Source organism: Notechis scutatus, chromosome 10 (assembly GCF_049901735.1).
Source record: "Notechis scutatus isolate UNSWTSFEM ecotype Mainland chromosome 10, rNotScu1.2, whole genome shotgun sequence".
In the NCBI taxonomy this organism is placed as follows: domain Eukaryota; kingdom Metazoa; phylum Chordata; class Lepidosauria; order Squamata; family Elapidae; genus Notechis; species Notechis scutatus.
Window position 1 is genome coordinate 9,170,098 of NC_142018.1, and position 19,903 is coordinate 9,190,000.

Sequence of the window (19,903 nt, forward strand, 5' to 3'; positions counted from 1 at the left end):
AAGTAAGTCTTTTCTTTACTATAGCCTTCTGGTACCATTCCTAGTAGAAATATTTCAGGCTTCAAATCTATATATTGTTTAATCATTTTTCCAACCCTGTGTATATTTTAGTCCAATATCTTTTAGCTTCTGTGCAAGTCTATCACATATGGTAATATGTTCCTGGTATTTGATGACATTTCCAACATTTGGTTGATTTATCTTTAAACATTTTTGCTAATTTTTCAGGCGCTAAGTGCCATCTATAAAACATCTTATACAAGTTCTCTTTATATGCTGTCGATATTGTCAATTTATAACTGACTCATATTTATGAAATGGGGGGGGGAAATTCACTTAACAACTGTCTCGCTTAGCGACATAAATTTTGGGCTCAATTCTGATTGTAAGTCAAGAAATATCTATATTTTACTGTTGTGTTATATTTTTGACATGGTCATAACACTAATCAATCAATAAACCGTTTCTTGTTGTGCTTTCTTTCTGCACTTCTGAATTTTGTTTTGTTTTGTTCTCTTTCTCCTGATTTTGCACTAAAAAGTTAAAGAAATAAAGCTAATAGGCAGCTACGGCCAACTTGGACACTGTGTGAGGAAGTGGGCAGTTTCTCAAGGGCACACTATTCATTGTGATGTCATCTGTTGTTTTGGCATCTCTCCAGAAAGCGGTGGCTGTATTTTAAGTGGAGCAGAGAAACAGAGAGCGAGGATTTCCTTCCGTACAGCCACAGGTCTGGACCTTCACTCGTCTTTCTGAAAAAACATTTCAAGACCACCTTCAGCCTTCGAGATTAGCACCAAGAGGTTGAAACTGCATGAGAAATCTTGTGACTGAAATGAGGGGAACATCAAGGTTCAAAGGAAGCTTCTGTGGCTTTCCATGGTTTATGCCTTTCTGTGGTCATCATCTCTAGAAGGAATGCAAACTGCTATGAGGTAAGGCTGTTTTCCTAAAATCTGGAGTGGGGGGGAAAAAGCTGCAAAATGGGACACCCTTATATCCAGATTTCAAAGTGAATTTGCATGAAAGAATTCAGTTATACAGAAATGGGTTTCAGGCACTTCTGAATGCTTTGCGAATTAGCCCCACCTTTAAATAATTGCACTCATATCATAGATGTAAAGAGAAAAACAAGGTTTTCTTGCCGAGGAAAGTCAATTCAGCAGCGAGGCTGAGTTCTTTTCTTCAGAAAGACTGCCTGTTTTAGTAACTGCCACATTTCACTCTTTAACTTCAAAATATCTTGTTTTATATTACTGTAATCATTGAGATCTCTTTCAGTTTTTTTTCTAATGGGTGGAAAAACAGCACTTAACCAAATAAAAGAGAAACCTTTACCAAATCTTCAGAAAGATTTCCATCCCTTCCTTTGTTGGACTGAATAGCTAATTGTGACATCTGAAAGGAAAATGACATTTATTCTAGAAACAATTAGAGTCAAGTTCCGGTTTATTCTTTTCTTGGCAGCCAGTCCCCAAACATGGTAACTTTATGACTTGTAGCTGGATGGAGAATTCTGGGAGTCCACAAATCTTAAAGTTGCCAAGTTTGGGGACCTCTGATCTAAAGTCTACCAGATTTGGGATGCAAAAATTGCAGAAGAAAATATTAGTCAACGCTAAAATGAAACAAATGTTAAGAATATTCTCTTCTCCCCTTCTCCTTTAGTGGCTGTCTGGATTTTTTTGTAGTCCAGGTGTGGTTTCTCTGCCCTAAGGTTTCTCATTCTTGCAAGGTTGATCCCTGAGAATAACAGCCTTAAGTAAAAGATACCACAAGCCTTACTGCTTTGATCTCCTAAATTCAAATGCTCCAGGAACTACTGTATCATTGGAATATCTCCCACAGCTTGCTTCTTCCTCAAAGGTGCAAAAATGGCACTTCTGAGTATGCTCATTTTTTTTTTCTTTTGAGTTTCTTTTGCTCTGGAATGATCAAGGAGTCTGAAAGTACCCGGAAATACTACAGAGTTAGGACTTTTTCTCCTGTGAACCAGCAAAAAAAAAATACAGCATGTACTTTGGGGCACCTTCACTGCTGATGATCATTTTGCCTTTGTGATGAGCTGTAGAGAGTGTAGAAGGACAGAGGCAAGAACTATTTCCATGGCAATCATCAGATCAACGTGGCTTAGGCTCTAGATCAGGGTGTCCAACCTTGGCAACTTTAAGACTTGTGGACTTCAACTCCCAGAGTTCCTCAGCCAGCTTTGCTGGCTGAGGAACTCTGGGAGTTGAAGTCCACAAGTCTTAAAGTTGCCAAGGTTGGACACCCTGATCTAGATCAAGAAAGTGGTTTGTGCTTTGGAAAGCACCCCATTTCTCTTAATTCTCATCAAGAGTAAAGAAAGAAGAAGGAAGGTACATTCAGACTTACAAGACGTTGTTACTGTAGTAATTCTGATAAACCCCAAAGGCAACTGAACTTTTGGGGTTTTTTGTCCTTGAAAATCTTTCATTTCTCATCCATTCTGAACTGAAGAAGTTTCTTGGATAAGAAGCGAAACATTTTTAAAGAAAAAAAAACCCCAAGAAAGTTCTATTGCCTCTTGAAAAAAAAAAGCACCTTTGGGACAACCATGAACTGGATGATTGAGAATCTCCATAAACATTTCTTCTGATAAATGTAGTTTTAGACTCAAAAATCTTTCCTTGCATGCTTGCTTAGATAGAAATTGCACTGTTTTATGAGTTCTGAGTTTAGGTCAAGGTCCACCAAGTTCCCATCGCTTTCCTGGAAGTCGTGTTTTGTTTTGTTTTTGTTTTCTTGGAGGAAGGGGTACATGACTGTTTATTTACATATTTTTGGAAAGGATCATAACCCCACATTGCGGAAGAGAAGTTCTCTCCCAGAGCAGGCATGTAGGGGGAAAGGCTCTACAAATGGTACAATGGAAAATATCCCATTGCTAAAAATATAAACAAATGAAAACCATCCGTAGAACTCTCAAAGCTAAAACAGCAGCTTGGAAACATCAGAATGTTGGGCTATCAACCAGGAAAGGGGTGGATGACCCTTAAGTTAAATAATCATTAAGCCAACACCCAACTTTGGCTACTTTCCTCTAGAAGGGTTTGGATGAATCAGCAGTAAGAGGAAGAAAAGGAACAGGGTAGACAGTTTCAAGCAATGTTGAACCATTAGATTCCCCTCCCATACACACATAGCAGCTGAGATATGAAAGTATAAAAGTAGTCTGTAAACAAACAGACCCAAAATAGAAATGGATCGACTTAGATGATTTCAGCAAATACTATGTGAAGAACCTCTGTTTCCAGTTGCATATTATTTTATTTATTAAATGTATATGGCCAACCATCTCATTTGCCCGGGACTCTGGGCAGCGTGCATTGTTAAAACACAAAGAAAACCCAAGTTTTTGACCACTAATAAACAAATGTTTAAAAAGTCAAAAGCTGCATTTAAAATTGCAATAATGAAAAGACAGAGGAAGGTGCACTCTAACTATATATAATATAACCATTTAATAGTCTCCATACTTCCTTCGTATTCCCAGATCTGATGATACATCCAAGTTTTGACGGTCTTCTGAAAGGCTGGAGAATTTTTTAATTTATTTGTGTCAGACGCATCAATAAAATTTAAACGTAGGTATAAATACAAACAGACGGGCATGTTGATACAGTGGTTAAAGACGCTGAGTTTGTTAGTTGGAAAGGTTTGAGACTTGAGTGTTGCATGATGGAGAGAGTTCCCGTTCCTTGCTCCAGCTCCTGCCCACCTAGCAGTTCGAAAGCATGCAAGTGTGAGTAGATAAATAGGTACCAATTTGGTGGGAAGGCAACGGCGTTTTGTGCACTTGGGAATACAGTCATGCTGGCCACATGACCACGGAAAGCATCTTTGGACAACGTTGGCTCCCTTGGCTAGGAAATGGAGATGAGCACTGCCCTTTAAAGATGGACATGATTGGACAGGGGAAACCTTTACCTTTTTAAATACAAACATAAGAGCATGAACTTTAAAACGTGCAAAAGCCTAACTTAGGTGGTGTTTGCCCAGAAACGCGCAACGTTGATTGCATTCTGTTGCATTGTTATGAGGCTCCCAAGAGTACACTGAGCAGGGCAGATAGGACAACTGTACAGGTTTGTGGTTGCCTACAAATCTCCCTATTCACAGTAGGCAGAAGTCACCAAATGTCCCCATTTATTCAAGGTATCTCTTGATCTTGCTGTTCCTGTGCACAATCCAGTGGTGAGATTCTACCCGTTTCCCTACCGGTTTGGTGATCGCGCACTTCACGTTTGTGAAGTGTAAAGTGCTCATGTAACGCACGCCGTTGCTTTTTTTATTACCAGTTCGGCCATTCAGTTGAACCGGGCCAAACCAGTAGCATTTCACCACTGGCATAATCTATTTAGTGATTTCCAAATTTCCCAGTTTGCATCATGGCCAGATGCTGTCCATGTTCTGGCAGGGTATGGACCACTCATACTTTGGGGGGTAATAGTGTGCCAGAGAGGGAGGACATGGCAGGAAAGTTTCTCTTTCTGAATCATGCCAAATGAAGTTCCTTGGCCTATGGGAATGGCAACTTGTCCTTCAGCCAGGCCTATGGGAAGGGCAAAATGTAATTGGGGGAGAAGACTAGAAGACCTCTGGGGTCCCTTCCAACTCTATTATTCTGTATTCTAGAGGCAGGCACACAAATACAGGTAGTCCTTGACTTATAACCATTCATTTAGTGACCTGAAGATGAGTGATAATTTCCCAGCTGCCAATATTGAGCTATGTAGCCTGCCTGGAGTGAAACAGGTAAAAAAAACTAGGCATATATTTATATTTTATATTTCGTATTTTGTATCTTTATCTCTTGTGTTTTTATTGAAATATGATGTGAGCATGCCGTACGATATATAATAATAATCTCATTTAAGCAGGAAAGCAGAAAGAAATGGTAGCTTTTCAGTGGCAAAGGAGGGTTTGAGAAGTTTCTGCTGGCTTCTGTTGAGAGTTTGCTTTCCATATTCACAGTTAAAGTATCCTCAGGAGGGAAAATCATCACAGCAGCTTAGAATCAGCAGACAGGAAGGAAGAGAACTCATTCAAAGCTGGCTCATCTGGAAATGAATGGCCATGCCTCCCATTCATGTCAATCCACCCCTTGACATAGAGCAGGATTTAAACTCCCTGGTTAAAAATAATTATAACTTAGGTTCCTTTTCCTATGTTAGTCACTCTTTCCCTTCCTCCGTGTGATTTAATCCATGGAGCCTGCAGAAGCAAAGAAGCCAGAAAACCGCACCTTCAAAACAAAATTGGGTAAGCATTATAGCTTTCTCGATTTTCAGATATCTTGGATTCCAACTTGCAATGTAATAGGAAGATCCCAGCTAGCTTGGGAGGTTGTAATAAGGTATGTCTCGCTCAGGGGTGGGATTCTCCTGGTTCGGACCAGTTTGGGGGAAACCTCTAGCTCCGACGATCGGCTGTTGAGTGAACCGGTTCTCTCCAACAATCAGAATTGCTCCCACCTGCCCCTCCGCTGTACTTACCGATCTAAGCTGATTCGTGTGGCAAAGCGAATTACTGCATCTTAGCTGTGTTACTCCCTAGAAGTAACATAGAAGGTAAGTAATTTTGAAAGCTGCATGCGCGTGCAAAGCATGTGACCACCGAACCGGTTGTTAAACCGGGAGGATCCCACCCCTGGTCTCGCTGATGGTGTAAGGATAATGTCAGCTGCCACCTTATGCTTCCTTGTGCTTCACTGCTATGCAGTGATAGACTGCCATGAACCGTAGGGAGTGGGAATGAAGGTGGCAAGGCTTGGGGAAAAAGAAAGTAAATTCTGCATTTCCTTAAGACGCTGCCTCAAGATCACCCAGCTGGAAGAAGGAGGGAGCCACGTACCAAACCACACTTGGACTGACTGTTATGAAACCATCTTACCTGAACCTATTTGGTTACAATGGGGTGGACAATGAGAGATAGTTAGGGGAGGGAAAGTAGAACTTAAGAGATTTTGGCGCATGAGTCTCAGTTCTGGCTTTGCAATACTGTAATACAGTTGACTTCTAATAAAAACCATACCTGTTTCAACAAATGGAGCCAGGGATCATTTCTATTCAGAGGTTTAAGTTGTAGCAGATCTGACAGATTCCTGCCTTTGGCAGGAGTTTGGACTAGAAGACCTCCAGGGTTCCTTCCAGCCCTAGGATTCTATGTTTCTTTTACGTAACCAGATGATTTGACCAAGGGACGCGGTGGCTCAGCGGCTAAGACACTAAGCTTGTCGATCAGAAAGGTTGGCAGTTCGGCAGTTCGAATCCCTAGCGCCACGTAATGGAGTGAGCTCCCGTTACTTGTCCCAGTTTCTGCCAACCTAGCAGTTCGAAAGCATGTAAAAATGCAAGTAGAAAAATAGGGACCACTTTGGTGGGAAGGTAACTGCGTTCCGTGCGCCTTCGGCATTTAGTCATGCCAGCCACATGACCACGGAGACGTCTTCGGACAGCGCTGGCTCTTCGGCTTTGTAACGGAGTTGAGCACCACCCCCTAGAGCCGGAAACGACTAGCATGTGTGTGTGAGGGGAACCTTTACCTTTATGATCTGACCAATAAATTTGGTATGTGTGTTCAAGGCTTCCTTTCTCACTGTCACCTATGTCATCTTTGGAAGCCATATTGAGATTCGATGCTTCCACGCTGCCACAATTGAGCCTGAGAAAGTGAGAGAGGGGAATTCATTCATCTAGTTAGACAAAATAAAATTCTTTTGCTGGTTCAAGGTCAGGCCGTGTTGCGCATAGTGAGACGATGGATGGTGATTGGGCCATGTGATGTGATGATGGGTGCAAGGGATGGATTTGTAGTTTTTACTTATTGTAAGGAAGCCTGGAACTTTCAGGTTCAGGATTCCACAGATGTGCCAGTTACTATCCAAATAAAAGGAACTTTTGAGAAGATGTCTGCCTCGGAGTTATTGGTTGGAATGGGGGGTTACTGGAATGCTGACAATCTGCCTTTCTGTAGAAGGAAATAAGTGTTTGCCTCTGTTTTTCCTGTCCTTCACAGGGAGCTTTTCTTCCACCCACTGTGTTCAGGAAGTCAACCGACCAGACCAAGATGCCGGCTGACAATTCTTCTGAAAACTGTTCTGATCCTTCCATGGGTTTCCAGGCCTCCTTATATGCAGCGACTTACGTGATTATATTCATCCCTGGTCTGGTGGGCAACAGCCTTGCTCTGTGGGTTTTGTGCTGCTTTATCAAGAGGGAAAGCAAAGCAGTCGTCTTCATGATGAATTTGGCCGTGGCTGATCTGGCTCATGTCCTCTCCTTGCCTTTGAGGATGTACTACTATATCAACCACACGTGGCCCTTTGGGAGCTTCCTCTGCCAATCCTGCTTCTACCTGAAGTACTTCAACATGTACGCCAGCATCTGCTTCCTCACTTGCATCAGCATCCAGAGGTATCTCTTTCTCCTTCATCCCTTCCGAACCAAGAGTTGGAACTACAGGCATGACGTCGCTGTCAGTGCCATCGTCTGGATCATGGTGGGGGCTGCTTGCTTGCCCCTCCCCATCCTGAGAAGCCCGAGCTTAACCAACAATGCCAATGCCTGCTTTGCCGACCTCGGAGTGAAGCAGCTAACGCGGGGAGCCTCTGTGACGCTGATGGTGGTAGCCGAGCTCTCTGGGTTCCTGATCCCTCTTGTAATCATTCTTTACTGCACGTGGAAGATGAGACAGTCGCTGCGGGATTCTCATGCTCCGTTGCAACAGGCCGACGAGAGGCGGAAAGCTTGGCGTCTGATCCTGGGCTGCGCGGCCGTCTTCTTCATCTGCTTCACTCCCTACCACGTCAACCTCCCGATCTTTATGATGGTCAAACAAGGTGTCTTTGGGAGCTGCCTGGTCCATCACCACGTCCTGAACATCCACACCGTTTCTTTGTGCCTTGCAAGCCTGAACTGCTGCTTGGATCCAATTCTCTACTATTTCATGACGTCAGAATTTCGGCAAAGGCTGTTCCGACACAACGGGGCTGCCTTCCTGCAGCGGTTCGTCCATTTAGACAACAGCAGGGCTGCCGCTTCCACCGCCAAGGAGGACGAGGAGGAGGAGGAGGATGGGAAGAGAAGTGAGAATGTTTTAATGGCCTATTTTCGACCCTTTCGGCCTCAAAGACTTGAAAATGAGAGCACGGTGCCCCCTCTGTCTCCTTAGCTAATAAATGATGCCTAGAGGTCCACATCAGATGAGCTCCTGTCATTTGATTCCTCACGTTTTGATGATTCTCGGCTGGCTATATCAGTGGTGGGATTCAATTTTTTTTTTTACTACTGGTTCTGTGGGCATGGCTTGGTGGGCATGGCTACATGTTATATGACTGGGGGTCAAAAGATAGAAACTCACTTTCTGGAGCAGGGGGCTGGACTAGATGACCTCCAGGCACCTTCCAGTCCTGGTTTCTTGTGCTGTTTCAAAGCATCTTCTGAAGCTGCGTCTAGTGCCAAGGTGTGGTCCTTCCTTCTTTCTCTCTCTCTCTCTCTCTTTTTTTTTTTCTTTCTCTTTCTCCCTTCCCCCCCTTTCTTTCTCCCATTCCTCCCTCTTTCTGTGCTGTTTCACAGCATCCTCTGAAGCGGCATCTAGTGCCAAGGTTTGTGGTCCTTCCTTCTTCTCCTTTTTCCCTCCCTTCCTCTTTCTTTCTTTCTTTCTTTCTTTCTTTCTTTCTTTCTTTCTTTCTTTCTTTCTTTCTTTCTTTCTTTCTTTCTTTCTTTCTTTCTTTCTTTCTTTCTTTCCCTCTTTCTTTTGAACCAGTAGTAACACGGGTTGAATCCCACCCCTGGCTAGAAAGCCAGAAATCCGATGATTTCCGGCTTTCTAGCTGATCTAAATCATGCAACACAGCTGATGGTTGCCCAGCTGATAGTTGGAAATACCGGTTGGGCCGAAGAGGTAGCATTTTTTTTACTACTGGTTTGGCTGAACTGGGCTGAACCGGTAGAATACCACCACTGGGATATATGGATTTGGATCTGTTGAAAAGGAATTTTATTTGGTTTGTTGATGGGTGAGATGGAAGTTCTACTCAGAGTGATTCACAGCAGATGGTTCCATGTGGCCATTGCTTGATGGAACAACCAATGAATTATGTTTTAGAACCAACCTCTGTTTCTTGGACCTAGTTTATGATATGTGTGCCACAGATTACGTGAGATCCCCGGGGTTTGCTTTGCAAAACATCTTAAACATGAATCAGGTGGGTCAGAGAAGCTGTGAGGTCCTCAACGGGAATCCATAAGCACATTGGAGCTTGCAGACATCCCAAGAACAATGTTAATTTCCTTGAACCTCAAGAAGGTTGGTGTGTGTCACTGGTGGTATTCAATTTTTTTTACTACCGGTTCTGTGGGCGTGGCTTGGTGCACGTGATGTGGCTTGGTGGGTGTGGTGTGACTTGGTGGGTGGCAGGGAAAGGTTACTGTAAAATCCCCATTCCTCCCCACCCCACTAACCTGCTTTCCAGCTCCGTTCTCCTGTGCAGGGCAACCAAAGAAGACCCAACTGATAAGCTGGGACTCAATGGGAGGTAGAGAATAGATGGGGGTGGGGCCAGTCAGAGGTGGGATTTGCCGCTTCTCCGAACTACTCAAAATTTCCACTACCGGTTCTGTAGGACAGGTCAGAACCGATTGAATACCACCTCTGGTGTGTATGTGTTTTAAACGGGGCAAATGCATTAAGAACGGAAAAGAACAACATCCTATAATACAGACAGAGTTTAAGGAATCAGCTCTGTCAAATTGCTTACATGAATTTAATGATTTCAGATCCATCAGACAGATAAGAGAGGTCAAAGGAGAAGGGTGCTTATTTGCAACACTTGTCAAAATTTGTGATGCAGTTTGTAACTTGAAAAAAACAATCTGAGGAAATGCATACAGATCGACAAAGATAAGGGGAGGGGATTTAAAGGGAAAAAAACTTATCACCATCCACCGGAGGCATTCAAGCATACAGAACTATATACCTTCAGAAAAAGATACACAGAATGCATAAAGCAGTGTGCAAACCAGAGGTGGTATTCATCAGGTTCTGACCACTTCTGGAGAACCAGCAGTGGAAATTGAGTAGTTCGGAGAACCGGCAAATGCCACCTCTGACTGGCCCGCCAACCCCATCTCTTCTCTGCCTCCCATTGAGTCCCAGCTGATCGGCTGGGTCTTCTTTGGTTGCCCTGCACAGGAGAACGGAGCTGGAAAGCAGGTTAGTGGGGTGGGGAGGGAATGGGGATTTGCAATATCCTTCCCCTGCCACGCCCACCAAGCCTTGCCCACTAAGCCATGCCCACAGAACTGGTAGTAAAAAAAATTGAATCCTACTACTAGTGCAAACATTTTCTGAAAATCTATAGATGGTCAGTGTGATTGAAGAATTTAGGGAACATGAAATGGGCTACTCTGCTTTTTTACTGCCATGGCTAGCAAAAAGAAAAAAAACACCTCACAATAGAATAGAATAGAATAGAATAGAATAGAATAGAATAGAATAGAATAGAATAGAATAGAATAGAATAGAATAACAGAGTTGGAAGGGACCTTGGAGGTCTTCTAGTCCAACCCCCTGCTTAGGCAGGAAACCCTATACATTGTTATCCAATATCTTCTTTAAAACTTCCAGTGTTGGAGTATTTGCAACTTTAATGTTCTGGGGAATCAATACAGAAAGAAATACAGAACGCAAGTTAAATTCTATGGAGATCCTCAGTCATTCAGATCATAGTTGCCTCAAAGGCAACCAGACCAGGGGTGACATTCAACCACCTCGTACCACCTTGGGAGAGGCGGTAGGGACGATTTGAATTGGTTGGCCCCGCCCACGCTTACCGCCTTCTTCCTTTTAGAGATTGAGTCCCACCAAGCCACGCCCACCAAGCCACGCCCACCGTGCCGGTAGGGAAAATTTTTGAATTTCACCCCTGAACCAGACTGTTTTTGCCTTGAGGAAGAAGAGAAAAGAAGTCCACATTTTGGACAGAGAGGACAGAGTGGGGTAAAAGAATCCATCTATGTTAGAATTAAACATCCCTCCCTCAACAGAGCGGGAGGAATAAGACAGCACCCATCTCCAGTCTACAATGCAACCCTTGTAGCAGTTTCAAGAAGATTCCAGAACCAACTGTACCTTGCTTCGGGTGACCCTGAGGGCACAGATAAACCCCAAAGTGGCCTTTAACAGAGGGATAGAATTAAAATCACGTGAAGTGCTAATACCACTTTATAATGCCTTGGTAGGACCACACTTGGAATACTGCATCCAGCTTTGGTTGCCACGATGTAAAAAAGATGTTGAGACTCTAGAAAGAGTGCAGAGAAGAGCAACAAAGAGGATTAGTGGCCTGGAGGCTTAAACATATGATGAACGGTTGCAGGAACTGGGCATGGATAGTCTAGTGAAGAGAAGACAAGATAGCAGTCTTTCAATATTTGAGGGGCTGCCACAGAGAGGAAGGATTCAAGCTTTTTTCCCAAAACACCTTGTTCTGACCCAGCCCTGTTATCAGCAAGAAAATCTCAAACAAACTCAGTAACTCAAACTTTCACAGATTTAATCTACAAATAAACTTCTTTGTGGATAAAAGATGGCTTGTAGCCAATTAGTCCAACCAGAAAAGCCTTGACAGAATTCTTCAAATATGCAGGAGTCTCTACACACAATGCTGGATCCTTGGAACGTTTTTGCTTTCTGCAAAAGCAAAAACCTTTTGAAACCAGGGTTATATTCCCTGGAGGGAGTGGCCATTATGTTGCAATTCTTACTCCCGAGTCGCCTGTGCTGCTCCAGCTGTTCTCTTCTACGAATCATCCTGCGCTCACGCGCACTTGGCACAGGCTCCTCGGGAACCTCCTCGTCACTGCTGCCAGCCCCCACAATCCCTGAAGGCAGCAGTCCACTCCCTGATGGTCCTGGCCCCTCATCAGAGTCATCGCTCTCCTCAGCCAACTGCACCTGCTGCCGGCTAACCACAACACACCTGAAGGCAGACAAGAAACAATGGATGGAAACTAATCAAGGAGAGAAGCAACTTAGAACTAAGAAGAAATTTTCTGACAGTTAGAACAATTAATCAGCGGAACAACTTGCCTCCAGAAGTTGATATTGGATAACCATTTGTCTGAAGTGGTGTAGGGTTTCCTGTCAAAGCTACTCTACTCTACTCTACTCTACTCTACTCTACTCTACTCTACTCTACTCTACTCTACTCTACTCTACTCTACTCTAGAGTAGGGAGAGTATTAATGACCAGATGACTGCATAGAAATACAACCCTTCCATCGTCCACAACCCTATCAGAAGCTATACTTCTATCCCCGTACCATCCAGTCTCAACTCTCAGTACACACACACACACACACACACACACATACACACAGCAATCACAACTGATGAAGCTTCTTGGATGAGAAGTGATATGTTTTCTTCTTCTTTCTCAGGGGAAAAACAACAACAACCCAGTTGCCTTTTGAAGAAGAAAAAAACACCTATGAGACAACGTAAACTAAACCATTTGTTTCATTCATGAGTCAAGAATTCATGACTCCTTTAAATGGTGATAAAATGGACTGGAACTATTATAACACCCTGTATTTTGCTCTTAGCTCGAAGATGCCAGGAAGTTGAAAAGGTTAATGTGTAGAAACTGGAAATGTTGCATGGAGAGGAAGGAAGTTGTGTTGCTATAAGAAACAGAACCCTTATCCACATGCTATTATCTTCTTGATTAAGATGTTTTCTTTTCTTTTCGAATGCACAAAGGCAAGTGGAAAGCCTTAGCGTTGAATTGCATCCTTGGAAAAAGAAAACAGGAAACCAGAAAGGAGTTAGAGGCAAAACGGACACCAGGAAAAAAAAAAAAAAAAGGAGGGACTAAGTCAAACTTGCCAATGGATAGATTTAGCTATTCCAGTCTGCTACTCCAGGGGTCCCCAACCACCGGTCCGCGGAACAAGTCCTACCGGGCCGCTGGTTTGCTGGGCGCCGCCATCTTTTTTTGATGAAAAAGTGCTTCCGGTGAGCTTTTCCGGGTAGAAAGCTCACTGGAAGCACTTTTTCATCAAAAAAAGATGGCGGCGCCCAGCTAATGCCGGTACCGGGCCGCGCCATAAAAAAGGTTGGTGATACCGGGCCGCGGCATAAGAAAGGTTGGGGATCACTGTGCTACTCCACAGATCTGTTAGGTCAAGGGTGTCAAACTCAAGGCTCGTGGGCTGGATCCAGCCTGTGGGGGTGGTTTGCGTGGCTGGCCTCTGCCTGCCAAACCAAATCACGGGGGGTGAGGGGTTGCATGTGCCCCCCCCATGCCTCATTTTCAGCCTCCATGGCCTCCTGCGTGGCCCATGGAGACATGCAGGCATTAAGCATATTGCACTCAAACATATTTTTGCAAAATGGCATCTTTTGGTGGGTGGTGGGTGGGGTGGAAATACAATGGAAACAGTTGCCCAGTGAACCTAAATTTAGACGAGTGGTTTTTCTTACATCATCTCAAAATTGCTTTTATGCCAAAGGGTTGCCCTGCACAGGAGAACGGAAAGAAAGGGAATCTGGATTTTAAAAAATAGGAAATGTATCTTTAATGACCGTTTTACAAAACTTGTAATAAAATAGAAATTTGGTGCTGAAGGAAACTGTGGTCTACAGCCTTCATTTTCCATCTTGCGCAATAAGTTGGCATCTTCAATAAGTCAATTATTGGAGAGGCAATTCTGGTCTTAAGGGAAGCGGTGAGAAAATAAACATTTCCACTTGATGGCAGTAGTGTAAACAGATGGAAAGTGGATTTGATGTCCTGACAATACAAGCTGCAGTTCATCACCAGAAGAAATAAAAAGGATTTCGGGCAATCAAATATTTTCAATAGGAGCAGCAAAATGTCTTGAGGCGCCTTCAGACGTTAACATGCTATCAAACGTATTATCATATATGTTTTGCTGGATTACGATATTTATACGACTCTACTGAAATTATTTTATTGGATTAAAAAAATCCCCACTGATTTTTCTAGGCTAAAGGAAGGGGGGTAAAAGGAAAGATTGGGGCAGAGAAATCAAAGAGAGAGCAACAGCACTTATATACGGCTTTACATGGAATCCATCTACAAGTATCAGTTTTTCATTGATGAGAGTTAATGGCAAATAGAGGAGTTTATCAGTTTCTTCAGACTAACATCTGTTAAATTGCTCATTTCACGTAGGATATCATCTACACCAGCGGTGTCAAACTCAATTTTATTGAGTGCCACATCAGGGTTGTGTTTGACCTTGGAGGGGCGTGGTGTAGCCTGGGGGCATGGCCAGCTTGACATCACTCAGGTTGGAGTGTCTGTGGCAGCCCGAGTGCTATGCTAGCGAAAACGGGCTCCCGAAGCTCAGTTTTCAGCTGTGATGGCCTCCTGCAGCCCTCTGCCAGTGAAAAACGGAATTTGGGTGGGGTGCCTACAGTCCTCCTGGGCCCCATTATTGGCCACGACAACCTCCTGCAACCCTCTGCCAGCAGCCAGAGGCACTGCGGGCCAGTCCTTCGCCATTTCCAGGGTGGCTCCATGAGCCAGATCTAAACAACCAGCATGTTGGATCCAGCCTCCGGGCCTTGAGTTTGAACCCCCTTGGTCTACACACCGCATAAATCTCTTCCAACATATTGATCAGCTTAATTCAAAATTCTCCCCTAGGTCTCAAATTCATACCATTCCAGGCAATTTTGCACATAGCAACTTCTTTTTGCTACTTTTCAACTCTTCAGGGTGACTAGCTTTTAATTGGATATAGGAGGTTGCTCCCAAACAGTTTCTTACGAAATCTGCTGACAGGAAGTTTATAATGAAAATCCCCTACCAGTAGCATCCTTGCCAATTTTTTATTATGTGGCTTCTGAGGCCACACAATTGTTCAGTGCAGTTGAACAAGGCCTGTAACGGTTGTCCGTTGTTGCTTCCGGAGGAGAACCACATATCTTGAGAATCACATATTTTGTTCTGTGCAAAGCACAGTTTTGGGTTCCGGATTCTACTACAAATTATATGGTCCATCACTGTTTAAAGAAGTCCCTCATTAAATGCTGAGAAAACTCAATTGTATGCACTATTAGCAGAAAAATTAAGCTGAAAGCATCAGGGGATGGGAGATTGACTGCTAAATCATGGTTTGGGAAACCTGACACTGGTTCGCATGAATGTTACATTTTCATATAACTTTAACATTGCATTTTAAGAGTTCATCTGAATGAGATCAGTGCTACACTCCTAGATAGCTTTCACACCTTGCTAAGCACATCACGCTTAGTCACAGTTTATTGAACAAACCACAATCGGTTGGTCTTACGCAATATACCAAGCCACATCTCTGCTTTACAAACTACAATCTCAGCATTTACCCAACATATTAAGCCCAGGGCAAAACACATTACATTTTGATGCTCTCTTTGTTTGTGTGTGTGTGTGTGTGTGTGCGTGTTTGTGAGGCCAACTATGATTTGAGCTGTTATGCTACTTATATTTCTACAAAGTTTTATTGAAATCCATTCGAACGGAAAGTGTTTTGAGGTCTGCAGACCTTTCCATTCCACAGGGCTACAAGTTTATGTCTAACGGGATGTTAGGAAGAGAATAATATGTTTGTATTAGTCCCACTGATCAACCAAAGGCATTTGACAAAGGCATTTGTCTTTTTTAAAAAAATAACCACATACACTGCTATCTATCATTACCACAGGAAAACCAGTCCTTGGCCTTACTCTTTGATCCAAAACCGGACAGCCTTCTTTCATGAATCAGAGCAAAAAAGCCTCAAGATTTCAATCTGTTGGAAAGAGTGAAACTAAGCAGATTGATCAGCCAATGAGAGGACTTTCATTTCTTCTGGGTTAGATTCCTGCCTATTCAGCCACATTTCTGGTGCTGAAGCGGGATATGCCCATGTCTTTTTTTCCTCTTCATTCATTGAATCATAACGTGTGGGCATATTTTGCCACTGCTACCACCAAGGTGGTACCAATCACCACATACACTGCATAGGGTAGACAAGAAGGGTTGCTTCTTTAAAAGAATTGCAACCTAATTGTAAAGTAACTGATGATATTAGCTTGGTGGGTCATGAAACGTCTGCAAGAAAACGAACATGTTCAAAGGGCACCAAGGACCCACTGTCCTTCCCCTTCTCCTCTTCCTTTCTCCTCCTCCTCCTTTTTATTTATTTATTTATTAATTTTTATGCAGCCCATCTCACTATCCTCCTCCTTCTCCTCCCCACTCCTCCTTTTCTTCTATAAGTTCTTAGTGTGGTTGAAATGAGCCAAACAATCCAGAGGTGGTATTCAGCTAGTTCAGACCGGTTCTAGAGAACTGGTAGTGGAAATTTTGAGTAGTCCGGAGAACCAGCAAATCCCACCTCTGACTGGCCCCGCCCCCATCTATTCTCTGCCTCCCATTGAGTCCCAGCTGATCGGCTGGTTCTTCTTTGGTTGCCCTGCACAGGAAAACGGAGCTGGAAAGCAGGTTAGTGGGGTGGGGAGGGTATGGGGATTTTGCAGTATCCTTCCCTCAGGAGTGGGGTGCGAATGGGGATTTTACAGTATCCTTCCCCTGCCATGCCTACCAAGCCACGCCCACCAAGCCACACCCACCAAGCCACGCCCACAGAACCGGTAGTAAAAAAAAATTGAATCCCACCACTGCCTGAATTTCAGCAGAGTTCAATCCAAAGTCCCTGTTGATCTACAGCTGGGGAATTGTCCAGTGCCGAGGTGAGCCAGTTTGGAGAAGGGGAACAAAACCAAGCCTTCAAGCATTTCATTGCTGCAAGATATCTGCATTTTCAAACAGATCGGAAGAAATCTCCTCAGGCCGACGAGTGAAAAGCCCAAGCTGCTTTTCGGTCTCAGGATCCTCATTAAGGAGCATTAAAGTGATCTCCAGGCACCAACTGGCAAGGAGGTAGAAAAGCCCTTACAGGCTCAGTTCGATGAGGTCCTGGAGGCCTTCAGAGTTCATCTCAAAGCATTAAAGTCCTGACCTTACCCGGGAATTGGTTTTTAAAAATAGATTTAGAAAGGGTAAGTTGCGGTGAAAGGATTTCAGTACAGATAAGTCAGAGGTGGGCTGCTATGGGTTCTCCCAGGTTCGGGCGAACCCGTAGTTAATGTTACGGCCAGTTCAGCAAATCATCAAATCCCACCCCTGGCTGGCCCCACCCACCCTACTGGCCCCACCCACCCCTCCCCTCCCAGGAGTCTCCATGCAGCCCATTTTGGATGCGAGTAAATGCAGGGCCCTCACGGAGGCTCAGGGAGGGCAAAAAACAGGAGCTGGGGGAGCCCATTTTCACCCTCCCAGAGGCTTGAGGTAAAAGCTCCGGAGCCTGGGAAAGGTAAAAAAAAAAAAAGCCTCCCGCCGCCATGGTGCAGGAGGCTGACTAGGCCACACCCACTGTGGCCACGCCCACTGTGATAATAATCACAAAACACAGCCGGAGACGGGGAACAAGAGCTTTATTATTAAGCTTTTGCAGAAGGGAATTCTGCTCATGGCAGAAGACATTTTCCTCAGGAGGGCTGGGATTTATATACAGGTTCAAATATGCAGTCTCTGCCCCTTTCCTGGGTTCACAATCTATCCAACTACATATCTCCCTATGCCACACCCATATTATTGTTGCGTATCACCTGTTTCCTTGTCTTTGGAAATTACCCTTGTTCTCATGGCTTCTTCTGTCATACAGTAGATCATTAACCAGTTCCTTTTGGGTCATGATAATCTGGCATCTCCTTCTCATATCCTTATAAAAAAATAAAAATTATTTTTTATTAAAAAAAGGGGGGCCCCCATCCCCAGGGCCGGGGCCCGGCCCGGATGGCGAACAGCTTGGCGGGTTCTGGGCGCCGCCATCTTTGGTAAAAAGTGCACGGGAGCTTCCGAAAGCTCACCGGAGCTCTTCAAAAGATGGGGCAGGCTCGGTGAGCTTTAGAAAGCATTAGTTACAGAACAAGCGCCTTTTCTGATGGGTTTATTCGATATAGTTATAAATATAACTGTCCAATAATCATTTCATAGTTCAAATATTAGACAAGCATGGAATCTCTTCTTCATTTTCTCAGGTGTAACTTACAATATATATAATTGCCACATATAACACCCACCCAGCAACTGGGCAGAGAACTGAAGCCCACCCCTGAGATTAGTCCTCGACTTATGACCACAATTGACCCCCCAATTTCCATCGGTAAGCAAGGCAGTGGCGAAGTGCATTTCTGCCCCATTTTACAACCTCTCTTGCCCACCATTGTTAAGTGAATCGCTGCCATTGTTAAATTAGCAATACTGTCATTAAGTGAATCTGGCTTCCTGGTTGACTTTGCTCGTTCCGAGGTTGCAAACTGTGATCCCATGATCCACCTCCCTCCCTCCCCCCAAGATACTGCAACCATCATAAGTATAAGTCAGTTGCCAAGCATCTGAATTTTGATCACACGATCGTGGGGGTGCTGCAACGGTCGTAAGTATGAAAAATGGCTGTAAGTCACTTGTTTTCGGTGTGGTGGAAACTTTGCATGGTCACTAAACCAAGTGTTGTAAATTGAGGACTATCTCTAAGTAGCGCCCAGGTAAAAAAAACCTCAAATAAACATTATAGCTGAGTCAGAGATGATGTAATCCTATTTTAACAATGCAAATGCAGTGCAGATCCAGGCATCAGGGAAGACTTTTTACTCACTCAGCTGTTTCACAGTACGATAAAAGTTTCCCGGTTCCTTTTTTTTTAACCCCACAAATCCATTTAGATGAGATGAAGATATCCCTATATTGTTTATTTTAGCCAAAGGGAGAACAAGCCAGCTGAGAAAGTTACATCGAGAAAGCTTTCCAGATGCTTTCTGGAGGTGATTCTAAAAAGGTACCCTATAAAGATAGCCCTTCACTTACAACAATTAATTCAGTGATTGCTCAAAGCTGCAACTTTTTAAAATGACCCCGTAATTACTTGCATTGGGGTGGAGTCTGGACAACTGAATGGAGCTGAGTGTTTACTGGCCGGATGCTCTTCCTGTTGCCAATGGGGAGTTATATTCGGCAGATATATTCACAGTGTGTCCGGACAGAGAAATATCTGCTGCTATCTAGGATCAAACTCACAGTTTCCTGATTTTGAGGCGAGAGCTCCACCTCTAGGCCACCACGCCACTCTATCATTCAAAGCTGCAATGGCACTATAAAAAAATGGATTTATGGCCATTTTTTCACACTGACGGCCATTGTGGCATCCTCATGGTCATGTGGTCAAAATTCAGACACTTTGCCACTAATATTTATAACTTTTGCAGCATCCCAAGGTCATGTGATCCCCTTTGGGATGACCCGGGGCATGGCACAAAGGCAACGCAGTAAAATAAGCAATAAGGAGTCCCTTTATTATCTCCAACTTTTGCCGCAATGTCCAGATTACCTTCAGCTGGAGAAAACTCTCCCAGGAACAGCTTTTAACTGTAGAAAATTCAGTCCAAAATAAGGTACATACAAACTGTAACTTAAAATCCAAACAAACCAAACTGAAGTAATTAGCTTGACAGGGCAGGAGAAGGAAGTTCAGACTTGAAAGCACGGCAAAACTCACCAGGTTGGGAAGATGCCAGGAACACAGTTAAACCACGACGATACAAGATAAATTAACATTTGCTCCCATCAGCTGCCGCACTCAGCATGCATCTCTTTTAAACTCCCTTCCCAGCTGTGGCTAATGAAGGGAATCAGGGCCCTTTCCTCCCCCGTAAGCCACACAACCCACATTGCTCTCTTTTCCATTCCTCCCTGTGTGCCCTAGGATGGGACCCAGGGGTGGGCCTGGGTCTTCCTCTGAATTCCCTCTCCCTTGTTCTACCT

At 44.0% G+C, this 19,903-nt stretch overlaps 1 protein-coding gene and 1 long non-coding RNA gene across 3 annotated transcripts in view; one reads left to right on the forward strand and one right to left on the reverse strand.

The window, feature by feature from the left end:
* The window catches only part of LOC148129747 (uncharacterized), a 280,407-nt gene that overhangs the window by 201,126 nt on the left and 59,378 nt on the right, over positions 1-19,903 (reverse strand). The window lies entirely within an intron of this gene.
* LOC113416582 (putative P2Y purinoceptor 10) lies at positions 670-8,226 on the forward strand. 2 transcript variants are annotated; one of them, XM_026674595.2, is made up of 2 exons: positions 670-935; positions 7,042-8,226. In XM_026674595.2, exon 2 carries the CDS (start codon positions 7,093-7,095, stop codon positions 8,194-8,196), a length of 1,104 nt encoding a protein of 367 aa, XP_026530380.2. In that variant the 5' UTR covers positions 670-935; positions 7,042-7,092; the 3' UTR covers positions 8,197-8,226. The 2 variants fall into 2 exon arrangements, with proteins under 2 accessions (XP_026530380.2, XP_087828186.1); XM_087972060.1 differs by having other exon boundaries at positions 713-935; positions 7,071-8,226.